The sequence below is a fragment of the Pelobates fuscus genome, chromosome 8 (genome assembly GCF_036172605.1).
Source record: "Pelobates fuscus isolate aPelFus1 chromosome 8, aPelFus1.pri, whole genome shotgun sequence".
NCBI classification, from domain to species: domain Eukaryota; kingdom Metazoa; phylum Chordata; class Amphibia; order Anura; family Pelobatidae; genus Pelobates; species Pelobates fuscus.
Genome location: NC_086324.1, coordinates 13560948 through 13581368, shown reverse-complemented (window position 1 = coordinate 13581368; position 20421 = coordinate 13560948). Strand labels below are relative to the sequence as shown.

Genomic DNA, 20421 nt, shown 5'->3' with positions numbered 1-20421 from the left:
CCATCTAAACACAAACAACCCCCTTGTGGTCTTTGAAATGTTTGACAGTATGTAAACCTGCAAATCTGAAATAGCGTGTATTGTAAGTGGGACCAGTTGTTCACCTCAGGGATGTCATCTCCAAGGGAGATCTCTAACATGCAGTCACATCTCCAACATGCAATCACTATGTTTTATCTCCAACATGCAGTCAGTGTCATCTCCAACATGCAGTCACTGTCATCTCTAACATGCAGTCACTAAGTGTCATCTCTAACATGCAGTCACATCTCCAACATGTAGTCACTAAGTGTGATCTCCAACATGCAGTCACATCTCCAACATGCAGTCACTAAGTGTCATCTCCAACATGTAGTCACTAAGTGTGATCTCCAACATGCAGTCACATCTCCAACATGTAGTCACTAAGTGTGATCTCCAACATGCAGTCACATCTCCAACATGCAGTCACTAAGTGTCATCTCCAACATGTAGTCACTAAGTGTCATCTCTAACATGCAGTCACATCTCCAACATGTAGTCACTAAGTGTGATCTCCAACATGCAGTCACATCTCCAACATGCAGTCACTAAGTGTCATCTCCAACATGTAGTCACTAAGTGTCATCTCTAACATGCAGTCACTAAGTGTCATCTCTAACATGCAGTCACATCTCCAACATGTAGTCACTAAGTGTGATCTCCAACATGCAGTCACATCTCCAACATGCAGTCACTAAGTGTCATCTCCAACATGTAGTCACTAAGTGTCATCTCTAACATGCAGTCACTAAGTGTGATCTCCAACATGCAGTCACTAAGTGTGATCTCCAACATGCAGTCACTAAGTGTCATCTCCAACATGCAGTCACTAAGTGTCATCTCCAACATGCAGTCACTAAGTGTGATCTCCAACATGCAGTCACTAAGTGTCATCTCCAACATGCAGTCACTAAGTGTGATCTCTAACATGCAGTCACATCTCCAACATGCAATCACTATGTTTTATCTCCAACATGCAGTCAGTGTCATCTCCAACATGCAGTCACTGTCATCTCTAACATGCAGTCACTAAGTGTCATCTCTAACATGCAGTCACATCTCCAACATGTAGTCACTAAGTGTGATCTCCAACATGCAGTCACATCTCCAACATGCAGTCACTAAGTGTCATCTCCAACATGTAGTCACTAAGTGTGATCTCCAACATGCAGTCACATCTCCAACATGTAGTCACTAAGTGTGATCTCCAACATGCAGTCACATCTCCAACATGCAGTCACTAAGTGTCATCTCCAACATGTAGTCACTAAGTGTCATCTCTAACATGCAGTCACATCTCCAACATGTAGTCACTAAGTGTGATCTCCAACATGCAGTCACATCTCCAACATGCAGTCACTAAGTGTCATCTCCAACATGTAGTCACTAAGTGTCATCTCTAACATGCAGTCACTAAGTGTCATCTCTAACATGCAGTCACATCTCCAACATGTAGTCACTAAGTGTGATCTCCAACATGCAGTCACATCTCCAACATGCAGTCACTAAGTGTCATCTCCAACATGTAGTCACTAAGTGTCATCTCTAACATGCAGTCACTAAGTGTGATCTCCAACATGCAGTCACTAAGTGTCATCTCCAACATGCAGTCACTAAGTGTCATCTCCAACATGCAGTCACTAAGTGTGATCTCCAACATGCAGTCACTAAGTGTCATCTCCAACATGCAGTCACTAAGTGTGATCTCTAACATGCAGTCACATCTCCAACATGCAGTCACTAAGTGTGATCTCTAACATGCAGTCACATCTCCAACATGCAATCACTGTGTGTAATCTCCAACATGCATTCACTCAGTGTGATCTCCAACATGTCTCTCTCTGGGAATGGACCAATATTGGTGACCAACCTTTTACCCTCTCTGCCAAACTGTACATTGTGGGGAGCTGAGAACAGATTTACAGTAATAGACCAGTTGGCTACAAATAAGCTAAATATTTCCTCTGTATATGGAGGAAAACTATAACCTCAAAAATATTTGTTAATATAATAATCCTTTTATCAGGTATTGAAAGGAAATAGATTTTTTTTTAGAGAAAAAAATATATCCCTACCTTCAGCACATACACGAACCCTGGGTCAGACTGTCTCAATGGTCTTCACTCCTTCACTCCCTGCACAGAACCAAGGAAGACCATGGAGACTGTTTGTTTTCAAACACTGTCTGACCAAAGGTGTATGTATATGGCTGAAATATACTGGGATATATAAACATAGGGATGGGTTCTTCTAATTGTTAGACATATACTTACATTTATTTTAAACAATTCAAAATGATGAAATGATTATTATATTAAAAGCAGAAAATAGTTGTGAAAATTGGGTTTTAGCCAGTAAATTCCTACTTCAGGGCTGCAATCTGTAAAATAGAAATAAAACAGAACGTTTTGAGTTTACGCAGTGGAGCTTTAATGTTGTATTTTGTGTCAGCGTCCTAATTAATGCAGCCTTTTCATAGTCCGTCATAATAACATAATAATAATAATTAATAACACCAGAATTTATTGTTACATTCGTAAGGGTCATCCACTAAACAGGAACCGGCGTAATATTGATAAGCATACCACACATTGTAGGCCAGTATAGTTGAGGTGGATAAATAGATGATTTTGTTTTCTGATTTCACTATTTTGGCACACAATTTGCAGGTCCATTGTTAGTTCTCCTTAATTCCCAGTTTCATGGGTAAAATCCAGAGATGTTTAATCTGAATGGTATTGAATTTGCTTTTGGGAATAATAGGGTTAATGATCATGATAAGAGTTTGCCAACTGCAGGCAGATCTGACCCTTTTAACTCCTGACTTCTAAAAAAAAAAGTTAAAATGAGTCACTCATTGCATTTTCAGGTGGGTGTGAGGCAGTAGATATTAGAGAATGATTCCCTCCCCCCATTATCATTCCATGGCAGGCACGGGGTTAACGTCTGCGCCCAGACAGAACACACATTCCTACCCTGTAAGGCGCGTGCCATACTTTTGAGTAAGTCAGTCCGTTGTTCAAGGCCAATGCTAGAATATGGGGGGGAGAGAATACTTTTCATGTTTGTTCATTTAATGCTGCTGTTTCTTTGCCCTTATATAGAAACAGTTTGTGACGGTGTTTTGGGAGAGGGTAATGTGCCAGGTTTTTGGAGTTTAAATTTGAACATTCAGTGTTGATACCAAGGTGCGCAGGTGTCCAAGATGTATGCAGCCTTTGTATTTAATACCGTCTGTACACGGGTTAATTGTCCACAGTATGTTACTCTATGAAGACAGGAAGTTCAGATCTGGAGATTAAAAAATTCTGATGTAAATCACCTGCATATCGCTAGCTGGCCTTTACAAAGCCCCTTCTGGGCACAGAAACTCGAGAAATCATGTTTCCATAACTATCCCAGAAATCCCCTTTATATGCAAATGAGCACAGATAGGTGCCTATCTTTTTATAGTGGCACTTGCCCCCCCCCCCCCCCAAAAAAAAAAAGATAGAATCGTAATGAAATACTTATATTATTAACTGTGTTGGGATTTCACTGAAACACCAACTATGTCAAGAGATATACTGAGACAAAGTGGGGACTGCCTGACACTTCTAGACACTGGGCTGAGCTCCAGATGTGTCAAAAAAAATTAGGCAAAATTATCCAAGCTGTCACTCCAGTTGAATTGGAGATTTCTTTTTTCCAAATCAGCAATTTAGCCTAGATTTTGCGATTTGAATTTCAGTATTGCATTTGGTATTTCGTGAATTACCTCTCAGTGTTTGAAGTCAGGAACATTTTCCCGATACTCATATGAGAGTATCTACCCAAAACAACCTTTTATTCAACCAACTTTCCATCAAATGTTGGATATGTTTCTGGCAGAACACTCTAGGTTCCAGACATAAGATTATTTCCAAAAAGTTAGATATTTCAAAGTAAAAAAAAAAGATGCTGCAAATATTCAGCTGATCAATTATAAATAACGAGACTTTACTGATAGCAACAGCATAGAAAATAAAGCACTGATATAAGATCCATTTTTGGATTGTATAACGTTTTCCCTTTGGTTAATTGATGTGCTCATGTTTGTCAGCTCACAATATAACGATCAGACAATATTTTTTTCTCTCTCAATGAAATCTATGTAGAGACCGCCGTTAGTAGTAGCAGTGGTTTGTGACAATGCCGTACTTGCGTTGTGCACTGTCCCAGTGTGAGTGTTTGTGTACACTGGGTTTTATGGTGTGTACGCAGAGTGGTGACTAAGAGATCTCTCTCTATTCACTTGTTTATTCTTTGCCACATCACATGTTTGCTCTGAGCCTGGGAAATCCTTAGATTCCAGGCTGTTGGGTTAAACCCTGTGTTGTGTGTATTTGTTTATAGCAATGTATTCAGGTGCAGGTCGAGAGAAAGGTGATGCGGCTCTGCTGGACAATTTTCCAGCGGGATTCACTAAACAATGAATTGTAGAGAACTTGCACACATGAATCCAAAATACCCAGGCTAAAAGATGAGCTGATTTGGAGAATGTATCCAGTTCAACTATCCTAAACTACTATTGCAGTTAATTGTCATTTTGGCATAATCAATACAGCTTATTGTGGTAGTAATGTTACCTGCTTGCTGCTATCCCTTGGTTAAATGTTGAACCATTTAGTAATAAACTGACACGTCATATTATCAGTGTCATTTTTTGGCAACCAGGAAGGCATTTATTGGCTGAGCGTACTGAGCTAACCTGCACCCACTGCTCTCAGCCAATAACTTCTGGCCAAGATAACTGAGAAGTGTTAATTTTACTCTATCCGTGTTGCAGGGTAGAGGTGGTGTCAGGCTATTGTAATAGGAGCTCGGAATGTGGGAGTATGGCGGCCAATATGAAACCAAGGTGTAGTAATAGTTGGGGCAAGACAGAGGCATAGTCAGGATAGCGAAAGGTCGGTCAGGCAGCAAGAACACAGGTAGTGGCACTAGAGGAGCACAGTACAATTGAGCAAGAGAGATTTTGCGACTGGACAATAAATAGGGGGAAGTGCGGCACGCCCCACCCGCACCACAGTCACCCCCCACTTTTCCCTTTAAGGATGAAGTCATTTGTCGCATGCGCCTGCCTCCAGAGGTGGGCCACAAGGTAGAATCTGCACAACCTTAGACATCCATGAGGAGCGGCATTCGGGCTTGTCCGTGTGCCCCAGTAGCTCTATGTGTGAGCTCGGGAGATTGCCACACATAAAACTACTGAGGAGGACTTTACTGTCAATCAGCATAGAAGAAGAAGATACCATTTTTTTTTTTATTTCTCCTCCAATACAATCTGTGCCATGGCTGTGCCAGGACTGAACTGGACTGTGTTGCTAAATCGTTATTATACATCTAGAAAAGAAAAAACATCACATGAAGACAGTTTTACAGAAGCTGTGGACTCCTTTCCATGTTTTATTTAGTGGTGTAATTGGCAGAGGTGACAGCTCCAGTATAAGGTACAGATTCTCCTCTGTTTATACCTCCTTTGTGCTTGAGTAATCCAGAGTTGTTTTAATTATATTGGGAAACCTTGGAATTCAAACATTGAGATTAATACTGACATTACTTAATCTTACTGGTGACTAATAAGACTCTTTCTTCATCCATCCCTGATTTCAAGTAGATCCCCAAAGATAGATGGAGGAGCTACATCTCCTGTGTTCCTCATCCAGAAAGTCTGCATTAACTTTAATTTCTCTAATCTTGTTATATTTTCCAGATTTACCATAGCCATTAGTAGCATATATTCTATCCATTCGTACCCAGCAGTAGATTAATTTTGGCATATTGGTTTAGGAACATGTTGAACTTCTGAGGGCCCCATTTTGTACCTAAGCCATGATATAACATTTTTAAACAGTTTGATTCCTATGCCAAGAAGAGCTGTGTTTTGAGAAACTGAAATGAATCTTTTGAAGACTGCATTACTTGGGGATCAAACATCTGAGAAGATTCATCCATGGAGCCCTTAGGTGCCAGAAATTGAGAGCCATAATTCTCTCTTTATGTGGTCCAATTTTTTACCCTGCAGCTAGAATGTCCGTTTTTTTAGGATGGAAAAATACATGTTCTATTTTCTTCAGAAGAAATCCATAATTGAAAGTTTGGGTTTCACGTTGAACGAGAACTGCTGAACATTTTGTGAATTGTATCACAAGTTGTTACATTTTTACTTCCAAAACCCTCTGGAATGTCCGAATGGCATCCACACTCATGTTTGCTGCTTCCTTTCTTAACAATCTCCTTCTTGGAAAGTGCGTGTGACAAAATATCAACCTATGGTCCAGGCCATTTGAACAGCTTGTAGTTGTCTCTTGTAGGACATCAAAAACAGCTCAGCTGGAGCAGCAATTCTCTGAAATCTGTTTATACAGAGCTGAAAGCCAAAGCTGCAGCAGGAGATTGGACAGCTCTCTGCTCCTTCGATCTAACACCCAGAGACGCTGTCCAAACACACAGTGCAGCCAATATCTCCCCCTTTTTAAAAGCCTGTTCATGGCTTCCTGAGAATGCATTCCAGGCCCCCGGAGTCTATGGCCAAGTGCCAGCACACCCGGGCTATTCCTCCAGGACAGGAGACCTTAAATGGTATTGTTTTACCGTTGCAAACAACATTAGTGGAAATGTAAGCCTTGGGGAATGTACAGAGAGAAAGCAACTTTGGTTAACTCATTTACTGCTGTGGCAGTCAGACATGGTCTATGTCACGGCCGAGGGTCCTACAGAAGGAATGGCAGGAGCCAAAATGAGTCACCAGGCCTAGACAGTAAACATAAATACAACTGGCAGTACTTGTACAGAATGAAATCTATATTTTCAGATTTGTTTTAAGGAGATGTTAATTATTTCAGAGAGAAGGGGCCTCACATGTTTGCCATGATATTCGGTATGAGTTTCATTCTATTGCTGGCACAGCGAGAGAGAGAGAGAAATCACCCTGTTATATGTTACGATACAAACCGTTGCAATGCCATCACTATCGTGGGCTTAGCGGTGCAGTTGTGAGTGGACCTCAGCTTGCAGATTCTTGTCTAGAAGAGAAGTCTAGTTCCCCCAAATAGACATCCAATAATACAACTTCCCAGTCTCCATCACAAGAAGCTGTGATGTGTATGGCAGAGGACGGCGTGAGTTTGGTCTGTAGAAGCCAATAAGGTTTAAGACTATTAGGTCTGGTAGAATTCATTGTATTATTTCAATCTCCCAAAACATGTTATCTAGGTTATATTAAGAAACAAACAACTTAGACCTTATAGAATATAGAAATGCCCTAACCGAATTAACATTCTATAGATCCTTCCATACATAACTTATTCAGTGTTGAAGATTTCAGATTATACTAATATGCACTTAGAGAACATGTCTCCTCTGCGGTTATATTGACTCTGCAAAGCTCCGTTCATCGGGTATATATTTTAACCTAAACATTTGTTTAGAATTTTAGTAAGCAATCTATAACAAGTTCACTTTAATCAATAACGTTTTACAGAGTGAATTTATATAGCAGGCCTGTATGAGATTTCCAGAATGGTTTCCGATAAACCAAGCAGTTTTCAGGGAGCTCCAATCTACTACACAAATAATACACAGCGCTACTGAATATAATGGAGTATGTGATGTTTGTAAAGTCATTGGGCAAGATGTAGCACAGTGTAGTGATCCTTTAAGTGGTGCAAAGTTCTAGAAGTGCAGCAAATACTATGGTAACTATGAAACCAAAAGTTACATTCCATTAGTGGCAATTCCACATTTACAACATTGCACCACTTTTCAGATGATGACAGTTTAATAAATATCCTCATTGTGTACAGTGACTGTATCAACCGCCAATCTTTTTCTTCACCCTGGGATCTAAAGACATTGAGCCAATCCCTTCGGTTCCCAGGGACGCTAAATACCGGGCATTCATTTCTCGTATCACACTTATTTTTCTTCATTTGTTACTTTTTATTTTTATGAGTTTTTTTTACCCCCCCAAATGGAGTTTTTGAATTTTCACCGCATATGCAAAATGTCAATGCCAAAACAAATAAAAAATGACAATGTATTATCATATATTTCCAAACGTTGTCTTCTTAGGATCAACACAAACAGTTTGCTTTTTATATTGGACAGTGTTTAGCTAAAAGTCCCTGTACCTCTGTCTGTATTGGTACAGCAAAACATCTTAAAAAGTAAAGTTGTTTTGGTGAAATGTAGTCATGCCCTCTGGTCTATTTGTCATAGGCCTGAGTCAGATGCCCATGGCTGTGCCAACAGTGCTTGTTGAAGTGTTTTGACAATTAGTCACCGCACCCTCCTGTGAGGGCATGAGATCAGTAAAGGAAGGAAAAATATTCTAATTATTTATAGAACAACAACATATTTAGCAAGATTCATAATATATCGTAACTATAATAATAGATACCCTCGGGACACATTTGCCCGAATTAGCAGCTAGTTCCTTCATTACTAGGCATTGGGAAGGTATCTGTCATGAAACGGTTAAAGTCGGCCTTGATGGTGTCTGTATGTCTTTCCAAAGTGCGCTCACTGGTATTCTAAAGGGTTAAAGTGTACCTTTTAAAAAGTAAGTGTATCAATGATTAACTCTGCTACAAGTGACTAAAAAATATACTTCAATGAGACTACTAAGGCAAAAATCGCTAAGTGGTGACTGTAGTGGGTTTATTTTCCAAATCTTTATTTTTTTTTAATTTTTTTTTTGCCTTAATTTTCAATTTCAGTTTTTTAGTTCACTAGAATTCTCTGTCCCGGAAATAAGATCAGGAAATGTAGGAATTAGCAAGGCAGTAAATGTTCGAGTTGGAGAATGTCATCAGTTTGACTAGTTTGGCCTAGAATGTGTCGTGTCCCTAATTTGTTCTTTAGAGACTAACTGACCTGGAGCGAGAGGGATCAGCTGGTGCACCACCCATCTTGGTCCCTCTTACATTACGGAAGCAGGCTGTAGTAGGGTATCTTTCATGGTTTGTGTCCTGCTCTGTGATTTGTGAGAGACTGGCATTGCAATGGGATGTTATTGCAATTTAAACCGTTTGACAGTCAGAGACCTTCTATTAGAGCAGGGGATTCATTACCTCTCCTGGGTCCATTAGCTGGGAGAAAAGGCAGCAGAAACTGACAGTAAATGGACAGAGAAAGGAGAAGTGCCGAAAACATGGGATTTCAAGCCATCAAACACTGATAAGGCTAACAGAAAATGTTTCAGTACAGCTGGGGAGGGAAATTGTGAAATTAACCCCACGCATGCCAGGGGCTGGGAAACGAAAGCTTAATCTTGCAGTCCATTAATATGTATGAATTCTCACTGTGCACATCCTGAACTGTCTGTTCCTGCCAATACAAGCACAGAAAGGTGGAAAATATCTCAACTTTATTCTCTAAGGCTAGATTATTATATTTTTCAGATAGTGAATTATGTTTGCTGAGCAGATACACAGCAAAACATGCTCTGTTTCTACCCAGAGGGAAGAAGTGCGTATCGCTTGTCCCTATCGGACTGCAATGTGTCTGTTCTCCATTCAGCTGTCTGTCAATGCGATATGTGGATTAAAAATAGATCTGCCGATCTATCTGTCTATTATTTACGCTGTCTACCTGTCTGTCTTTTTATTTATGCTTACATAAGTCTAGTAAGTAGGGTCTCCCCACACAGTCTTTGCCTGATTATCGTAAAGGAATTCAAACATGTAACACTATGGAACACAATAGCGCTGGAGAACCTTTTTAAAACCCCGGTTCTCCTCAGAATGGAGTAAAGAGGTTTTAAACATAACCTTTCTCCTTCACCCTGCTGGTCTCCCCGAGGCTTGCTCGCCTCCCACAGGAAAGCATTGAGAGGCTATTGCAAAACGCTGTATCAATCAACATCTCCTCATTGAATCAATGCATCCCTATGGGGAGCGTTCAGCATGGAGACGCCGAACGTAGGAATCACCTCTAGTGGCCGTCTTAGTGACAACACTTAAAGGTCTCTGAAAAGACATTGTTTGCATTGAAATACTTACCGGGACAGGCTATAGACAGCAGAACCACTACATTAAGCTGTAGTGGTTCTGAATCAATGCATTTCTATAGGGAGCGTTCAGCGTATCCATGCAGAAGTGCTTCTGGTAGCTGTAGTGTCCCTTTAACTGCATGTAAATGTCATCCTTACAGTAAATAAAGTCAATTCCAATAGGCTAGTTAAGAGCTATGGTTAACAAAGCATTATAGGAAATGTAGCTCTACATTCATTTTAAAACTATGTATGTTCTGCTTCTTAACTATTTGTATTCTCTTTTAATTCTCATGCAGCGTCTAAACTAGTCAATAATATTAATGCTATGAAACCTATTATTTGGTTACAATTTCCACCTACCTGCTATGGAAATCATTATACCAGGGTTATTATTCAACAATAATAGAGGTAGCTCAGTAGTTAGTGTTCTAAGATTTCTGGATCAAACCTTATATTCTCATTCATTCAAATTAAATGAGTTTGTTAAAAATACATAGTATCAACATCAATAGCCCCAGGTCAAAAAGTTAAATACACCTTTTCTGGTTAATTATTTGGATGTTTTTTTTCCAGTTACATTTTTAATGCTCTGAAAATGAAATAAAAATTAAAGGAATGCGCAAGAGACAAGACCGTAAAATACAATATTCTAAAGGAGCACTCTTAGGCACCATAACCACTGTCACTCATTGTACTTGTTATGGTGCAGCATACCTGAATGAGGGCTCTCTCTTAAACATTTGTTATATATTATTATAATGTAACAATTCGAGATAACTGATAGATAGTAACAGGATAGAGAATATGGGTGAGGTTAACAAGGAGAGTGAAGATTCGTTCAAAATCTAGTTTTTATTTCACCATGTTTTAGTATTAGATAAACCAATGACCGGAATCCTTGTGTTGGCTGGTGAGTACAACTACAAGTACAGGGAATAAAGTTAATACTAATTATCAATGTTATCAGTTGAAAACATATTGAACCAGGAAAGATACATTTAGTGTTCACTAGGTTTGTTCTGATTAGATTGTGTACCCTTTCTTTCTTTTGATCATGATTTTCAGTGGGTAGTGTGGAGCTCTCGACGTCAGCGGGACACAGTGTTACGAGGAAGGAATTTTCAGGCATGGATGAATACAATTGACCTTTGTGGATCTAGAGGAGAGCATGTCAGCTTTTAATTTCATACTTCAATATAACTCATTACTGAAGGTGAAGATAGAACTTCCTGTTTGGGATTGGGTTGAGTTAAGCGTGACCTGCAGACCCCCGGACAGGACTTGACACGAAGCGGGGACCCTGCCTACAGGTGGGAATTCCGTGATGTGTTGGGTTTGGATATGAATAAAATCTGATAGCTACAGAGGTGTTTTGGTTTGCATGGGACATGTACAGTCCTGTACCTGACTGATGCCAACGACGTGAGAGGCCTTTCTACTCATTGCTGTCAAAGATCATTCACTGGAAATGTTTAACTGGAAGAAAATGCAAATTGTGAGACTATTGCTATGGCACAAACGTGTGATTAATATACAGCTCTGTAATCCAATGGGTCACTTTCTTCCAGGTGAACAAAAACCTGCTGTATTAATGTATTTTTTTACAGCTGACTTTTTGTTTTGTTATGTAGTTATTATTTCGGGCACGGGGATGAGAGGCCTGTTCTTGCGAAACTGTTGTGTAATACTTGACATAAATGTTGTTTTTAGAAACAGAGAACATATTGCGTGTTTTTCCAGTGGAAATTGGACATGGTTTCAGTGAATTTACTTTATCTCCTGTGAATATCCCAAACATTGAAAGGAAATATTTAAAGTGAAAGTTTGGAAATGATTGCAGAGGAGGTGTTAGGTACTTTGTCTTTTCATGTTGCTGTGTCTGCATATTTGATGCATTCCTTCTTTAAATCCCAAAGGTTTACTTGTTACAGGTGTATGTAGTCCCCTGGCACTGCCCCTCCATTGAGTGTTAAACCATTTAAACCATTTTCAAGCAGCTTAACACTGAATGAGGGTATAGGTCCCATAGGTCCGCCCCAGCTGGAGGCGTGGCTAAGACAGAGATTACACACTTCCTTGTAGCCATAACAATTAATACCAGCAGAGGGCACTGTAATAGGCTGATAGCACTCTCAGCCAATCACAGCCACCCATTGCTGCTCTGGTTAATGTATCCTCAGCCTGGAGTGGATGGACTGTTGGGCCTAATATATAGCATCAAAACATTAAAGGACCACTATAGGCACCCAGACCACTTAACTATGATTTTCACAGTGAGAAGACGCCAGCGTCCATAGGAAAGCATTGAGAGCATATGAGACTGGCTGAATGTGCGCGCGACTTGCCGCGCATGCCGCATCCAGCCGATGACGGGAAAGGAGAAGGAGAGCCCCCAGCGCCGAGGGAGCCCGGCGCTGGAAAAAAGATAAGGGATTAACCCCTTCCTCACCCTAGAGCCCGGCGGGACGGGGACCCAGAGGGTGAGGGGGACCCAAGGACCCTATATGTATGTTTTCCTGGCATTATAGTGGTCCTTTAAACACTGACTGGAAGGCTGACACCAGGGGACACCGGACACTATAACCACTTCAATGAGATGAAGCAGTTACACTGCCAACAGTGTCCCTTTAATATCAGTCAGTGACTCTTATTTCTGTGGCATGCAGCGGATTATAGTTCTGTGGTTCCTGACTGATGGTGATCATAATTAGTAAAATAATAAGGATATCAAGACAGTCCACCTCTTGTCCCATGATGTCACATTGCTGTGCCTTTCTCAGTAATAGCCAGACTAAGCAGCACAGAGTTGGTGACTTGCATCGATTGCACTACTCAGTCCGTTTTAGGAGACTGTAGTTCACAGCCTGAACGTCTAGCCTGACAGTGTAGAAGTCTGACAGTGTGTTCTTATTAATTCCCCTGGTTCCTGCATTTTACCTTCATTCATACCTGATATCACATTTTGTAACACATATTCACATTATTAAAACATTTGTGAATTTTCCTCATTAAACCTCATGATGTCTGATGGCTGCACCAGGTGAAATATAACACGATGACTACACGTCAGTAAACATTGTAACAAAACAAAACAAAACATCAATACAATAATTATTGCTGTAGATTAGGTAGCGGAAAACATTGTGATATTACACTAACTCGGGAATGAACTGGAAATCACCTGGAATTTACACATTTTAAACCAGATCATGGCAATTATGGCTTCATTTTATTTTTAGTACCAGACAGTTTTCACAAGAGTAAAAACCTGATGGGGTTATTTACTAAACAGGGATTTATAAAGAATTGGCAAGTGAGTTGTACATTTTAACAAAAAAAATCACCAACCTCTCTTTGTTTACAGCTTAGCTATGTTGGCTTAAAATGTGTGGTTCCACAGCGTCCCATGGGTTAATGAATACATCTGAGTGTCTTCTGAAATGACTTCTTAACTGGCTAAGGATGAGAGGCTGGCAGAGGGTGGCACTGGATTTGTGGGGAAGCTGGTTGAGTAGTCCTGTGTGACATTGTTGTCCTTGGCTAGATTGCTAACATGAAAGGCAGGCCTGTGGAGCATCTGTCCCTTTGCCAAGCCCCGAGCTAGACCTGAATTAGATTACTATGTTTCCATATTATCATTGATGCAGTAAAAGGCCCCGGAGAACGGACCTGGCTCGGCAGCAAGGCTAAGAGAACAAACAGCCTCCTTCTTAATCTCGTTACTCAGATCAATTTACAGGCAACGTCTAAGATTGCCAAATATTCCCTGAATTTATGGCTCGATAGAATTGTCTCTTTACCCTTTTGACCTTAATTTATTTTTCTTGGTGAATTGGCAGATGGTTAACGAGTTCTAAATAAAGAAAGTATACTGTATAGATAGAGCTATAGATATAGATTTGGGGGTTAAATTCACACTTTCTGGCTTTCCTTGTCTGTTGTTATCATGTCTGCAGTGTGATGGTTCCAGACATTTTATTGTTAGATTTTTGCATGTTTTTGTTTATTTCGAGGTATCTCTACGATTGTTCTGTATATTACTATAACCCAAGCGATTCAACTATACACAAATGATATGTATTCTATTAGAAATATACCAGGAAAGAGAGTTAAATAAACTGGAAATCAGATCTGTCGTCAATTATTATTCAAAATAAAATATTAGCATGATATACTGTGCACTCTGGGTATTTTTGTAAAGGGTACATGTTTGTATGCTCTTTGCTGTCCGCCATCTTTAATCCTCTTAGGTCAGAAACTTGCGTTATTTAACCAAAAAAACATGCAGATAATCAAGTACTGGTGTATGACATTATTATTATTATTATTATTATTGCCATTTATACAGCGCCAACAGATTCCATAGCGCTTGTATAATATTTGAGGACATCTCAATGATAAAGTTTGAGATGTTTCCAATGTGCAGATTGTACCTGGAGTTAGCCCCATTATGTAGGCTATACTGAATCGTTATTAAATGCATTATACACTACGAAATATGTTACACGCAATCTTTTATTTTCAGTGATAATGAAAAGTGACAGATTTCATTTAAAAGACTGGAAATTATATCTAAATATATTAGGAATAAGGCCTAAACATATTGTGAATGCCATTGGCAATGAGCTCTAAACACACAGGATATCATGAGATCTAAAGAAATGGATTAACATCTAAACTGAGATCTAAATACATCGCACAAAGGAAGTGGAATTAAATCTGGACCCTGCATGGATCTGATTGGTCGTAGAATGTTCTAATTTAGAATTGGTACATGAATACTGTAGCTACACGTGGAGAATTAAGTGGTTCTATATGAGGAGCGATTCTGGGACTAGCTTTGGTCTTTATACAGAACTTATTCACTATATTCAATACAGGTGGCTTCAGCTCATCGAAATAGCTTGAAGAGAAAATAAAAACAGACACCAGGAGTATTCCTGGCTGCGTCATGCTTCCATAATTGTTTGCAAATTAGGCATCTGGTTGGCTTTTAGTAGCCGGCCTCTCAATGTCAGACTCGTTGATAAGGCTATATTAATTTAATGTTTACTGCCAGTTCAGGGAATGAAGCAGATCTGGAGCAGAGCAGAGTGTGTTATATACTTCCTCTAGTGGATAAAACGCGGTATAACTATTACAATGTAACCCGACCTTATCTCCGTAAAACATCGTGCAGATATAGAACTAGAAATCATTTTATTTCCATCTCTCGTGGCTGGCAGAGAATTCTGGATAATGTAATCTATTAACACCTCTGATATAAAGGGCTGGTTGCCATTTAAAATGCATGAGACACAGTATTACATATTATTCTATAATTTAATAATGCATGTAGATATGTTGGACCAAATGAAATGAAATCTATAATGATAACACAATGTACAGCCTATATATATATACGCTAATCTGACGTTGTGCGTGAAATATTGGTGGTATAAATAGGTAGTGTAACCCTGGTCTAATCACTATGTATCTTATTTTACAGATTGTATCACCTTGCACTCCCCGTGTCAATTACGAGCTGGTAAGTGTTCTTCACGCTCATACTTAACTGATATAAAAAGTGTTATTTATGCCGGTTTGCACATTCCAATATCGCCATAGACAAAGAAAATCTAATTCTGGGTAAACTTTGAAGTCACAAAATATAGAATTGGATCTGAAAACTGCAATACGTGAAGGAATTCACACGTTTTTCTAGTATCTAAGGAATATTATTTTCAGATTGCGATTTGCTTGATATACATTTGGTAACGTATTTAGATTATAAGAAGTTGAATTGGTCTCCCCGCGTTAGAGTGTAGAGATTGCTATTTGGGTGGCGATAATTAGGTAAAATGTGGGATTTGTTTGCCACATGTCATATCGTATCTCTTCTTATAACATTTCTAAGACATCCCCCATTTTGTCGGCTCCATGTGCTGTTATTTACCATCCGAACGTCCTTCTCATTGCTTCTTTGCTCTGACATACAGTACTTCAGGAATTCCATGCTTCAGCTCATTTACAAACTCTCGTTTAGGAGTTCACTAAATCCTCATCACATAAATCATTTCTATATGAGCGATAAGTCTTGTCTGTTCTGCCATTCTGTTCATGTCTATGCGGATAGCTGCCACATCCCATAATTTCTGCAGTTTTACAATTATATGCTAAGTTGCGAATACCCATGAATTGAAATGCTCTGAATGGATATAGTTTGACCTCAGACCAGGGGAAGTTAAGATTTTAATTCATAAATAGAAACTAGTGTTTGGGGAAGTTATGTATCACTATAGAAATCACGTTGACTTTATTATGGTAAAAAAATAGATGTTTTTTTCTAGGGAGTTTCTGCTTACTAAAGCAAAGGTAGATACGTTTGAAAATACATTCATAATTTTAGTGTTAGAATCAGAGCTGGGAATTCTCTGGTTTAAATCCTGAGACACGGGAGGCTTTTACTAAAAACGTGCAGCTGTAGTCCAGGTTCTCACCATCACGCTCTCTGGAATTTAAATTGGTCTGTTCCACATTGACTTGGAGGTTCATCAACTTCCTCCCTAGCTCTTATCACAGTAAGTAACATTTGCCTTTTTTTTAATGGCATAAAACTAAAAATAACTGTTTTCTTCTCACTATTTTGGTGAAGCTCTCATGGTCTTACTGTTGCTGGTGCTTCTCATGCACTTATTGGTGGTGCTCCTCATACAATTATTGTTTCTGGTGCTCCTCATGGTCTCATTGTTGTTGGTGCTTCTTATTATCTCATTGTTAGTGTTCCCTTAATTGTCTCACTGCTGGTGGTGCTCTTCATGGTCTCATGGGTTTGTGGTGCTCCTTATGGTCTCATTGTTTTAGTCGCTTTTCATTGTCTCATTAGTGGTGCTTCTCGTGGTCTTGTTGTTAGTTGTACTTCTCATTGTCTCGTTGTTGTTGGTGTTCCTCATGGTTTCGTTGTTAGTGGTATTCCTCATCGTCCCAGTAGTATATTTAAAATAGACGTATGCTAAAGAAAAATGCTCATCATGATCTCTTTGTGACAATGTTTAGGTCAAAATAACTGAACTTTCAATATAACAGAGTTTGAGAATGTTTTCTACCTTTTATGTAGGGCTGATATTGTAATTCTGTTTTCAGTTCACTGAAGTTCACTGTTTAGTTAAAAAGTCCGCTATCTGTTGTGTTTTTAAAGGAGTGCAATCCCTTTAATCATATAATCTACAGCTAAACAGTTTCTATAACTGTATCTGCGTGTTGCATGACTGCGAACATGTATCCTAAGTATGTCTTTCCCGTGTTTATAATTCCACAAATAACTATATGACCTTTGTCTGTTTAAGGAAATCTATAACCAGCAATAGAATGTTTTCCGTTAGAATAAGCAGATATATTTGAGCTTCTTTTTCGTGTTCGAAACACTGTGTTTTGTAAATACATGTAAGTCATTTCAATTTTATGTGATAAGGGTCCTTTAAATGTGCCTGATAAAAATTGTGGGTAAGTGCCAAAGTGTTCCCATTACATCGGGCACACTTCTGGGATGCAAAGGGTTAAAGGCTAACACAGCAGCAGCAAAAACAAAGGTGGGGGTAGGGGGGTGGGGGGTGGCGGATACTAAATAATAAAAAAAAAATACATTGGGCTTGATTTATCTCACTTAAAAAGTGTGTTAGGATCAGAGTGACACCACCCCACTAGCATATGCTAAATGAACCCTCTCTATGCCACACTAAAGAGCAGCTCAATAGGAGCAACTGGTTTATTATTGAATGAGGCGGTTCTTCTGGCACATAGTAAATCAACCTGTAAATCTAGGGAAATCATGTGTAGGTTTATAAAATTATTTTACCTAGCTTGTAAAAAGATCGCAGAGAAAGCACTCTAAACTGTGAGGGCCAGCAGAAATAGTTCGGGTGATGTGGCTGGATGGTTTTAGGGGAATTTTAAGAGCCCTACTATATAAGACTAATGTACATATAAAACAATATTTTCTTAAAGGGAAACTATAGTGTAGTTATAATGTATTTGTTCTGGTGGGTACAGTTAGTCTCTGCAGGCTTTTTTGCTGTAAAGACTGTTTTTCCATAGAAAATATAGTGTTTACATTGCTCCCTAGGGACAGTGGCAGTCTCTCAGACGGCCACTAGAGATACTTATTGGGTAATCTCCACGCTCTGCATTGAGGCACTGAACTTTACACATAGAGATGCACTGATTCTTTGCATCTTTATAAGGAAAAGCTGATTGGCCACAGTTGTCTTTGGCTCCACCCCCCTGCCTTCTTGGCTGAGATCATCAGAATTGAATATCTCAGCCGATCCAATGTGTTTTTTGGGAAAGCATTGGATTGGCTGAGATCATCAGTTCTGATTATGTCAGCTAAGAGGATGGATCATGGGGCGGAGCCAGCCCTGGAGGACCTGTTTGGCGCTGGATAAAAGGTGAGTTTTATGGTTATGTAGGGGAGGCACAGGGGGCCAGAGGGCTAACATGTTTTTTTAACACTATAGGGTCAGGAATACACGTTTGTGTTTCTGACCCGATAGTGTTCCTTTAATTATAAAATGAATTTAAAAGAGATCTAGTGATGTAAAATTTGCAGTGATAAATGTGAACGCAGTCTCTGAATATTTCCAGCTTTGAGTGTGACTCACGTTGTGTTCCTGTTCCGTTATTATAGTAGTGTATCATATGTGAAAGCAGGCACAGGGTCACATCAGCTAACTTTGGGATTTTAGTGACTGTTATGTTCATTCGTCAGGAAACCAAAAAAATGACAATAGCTTAACCCATTCTTTAACTAGAAAATGAACGACTCATTCTTCAAGTGTAACATGATGAGCATTAAGGGGTCAGTTTAACTACCATCACAACTTTGAATCATTGTAAGCATCACCCTGCATTTACACTCAGCTCTGAGGTCATCTTAGAACTGCAGTGATTTGCCATGTATCCCATAAACCACTGCTGCACGGGACGTTTATGCCTTTAGCTGCAGACAGACCCACTAAACTGTGATGGTATTTGACTTTGTGTGGATTTCAGTTTAGAACTTTTTAAATGTATAATATTGCATTTAAAATCAGGCTACACTGTAATTTCAAGCTACATTTTGCAAAACATCTTCATTGAACTCTCCCCAGTGTGAAGTGGACCTCCGTAGCTCTGGGGAAAGCTGTGGCACTACGGTAAACACCTTTCTGCAGTTGCTCGAAGTCTAACGCATATGATGTGCCTGTTTCTATGAATGGCGACCGACCAAAAAGACATTTGTGACCCATTTCTGGTTCCTGGTTCTTCAGCTTTAACCATTTCTGTTTCCCTCGTAGTCTGAGTCAATTACTAACAGATGTACATTCACAGCAGCGCATTGTTTTATATTTCTGCTTATCAACAATATACAACCGCAGAGTGTATCAGCAACATTAGTTTTGTAATTACACCAATTGGAAAACTTGAACTTGTTATAGTTATTTTATTACTATGCCTTTTTAGCAGTCATACTTGCAATATGTGTTAGTAATGGCAGCTTAATCAAGGTTTAACCAGAACAATTCTCACTTTCTACATATTCCAGGTCAACATTTTTCATGGCCTTTGCATCAGTTTGCAGAATTGATATGCTCCATAAACTTATCTCAGTACTTAATGTTCATTTTAGTCATGTGAAAATGTTCTGCCTTTCTGTATATAGCATTCGCATGCCACAAGAAGAAATAAATAATAATAATTAATGATTTGATCCTGTATGAATTTGGCATAACTCTGGGCAGTACAATTCATGCAACGCCCAACGGGACACAGAGGAGATAATTGGTGTCCAAGAATAATTGGTGTATCAGAATGTGTGCTTTGTAGACTCCTACACATTGTTCTAGAAATCAACCGTTCGAGATCGAGGTGGTAAAATGGGAGACTGTGCGATGAAAGCTTGTCTTATCAGTCGTCATCTATTGTATTTCTAGGGAATTCAGTGTAATTCACTGCATATTACATGACTTTGGATCAGTCTGGCATTTTCTTGTGAAGACTTCTCCAACCATAACACACCTCTATCTTTCCTCTTACCCTCCCTTTCTCCCTCCAGGGTTTCAATAATTGTTTCCAAATCACTCTTCGGACCTTCTTTTATCTCCGAGACAAGCACAATGAGCACTTTGACCACATCAGCAGGCATACGCGCTAGGAACCTTGCGGCTGGGATAAGACTTATTTAATGAGGCAGCCTGCCAACCAAAGGGTTATTTTAGTATCTTTGCGGTTACCATCAAAAAATAAATGGAGAGAATAGAAGTGAAAGGCAAGAAAGGGAACATGTCAAAGGAGAGAATTCCTTCCCAGAAGATCAAAAAGTATACCAATTCCCAGGACATCTTGCTGTTTGGGATTACATTTCA

At 39.4% G+C, this 20421-nt stretch overlaps 1 protein-coding gene across 6 annotated transcripts in view; it reads left to right on the top strand.

The window, feature by feature from the left end:
• TNS1 (tensin 1) overlaps positions 1–20421 on the top strand; it is a 401409-nt gene that overhangs the window by 254580 nt on the left and 126408 nt on the right. For all 6 annotated transcript variants that reach the window (XM_063429252.1, XM_063429256.1, XM_063429255.1 and 3 more), the window contains one exon: positions 15528–15566. In XM_063429252.1, the coding sequence (XP_063285322.1) occupies positions 15528–15566 (39 nt within the window). The remainder of the gene's footprint in view (positions 1–15527; positions 15567–20421) is intronic.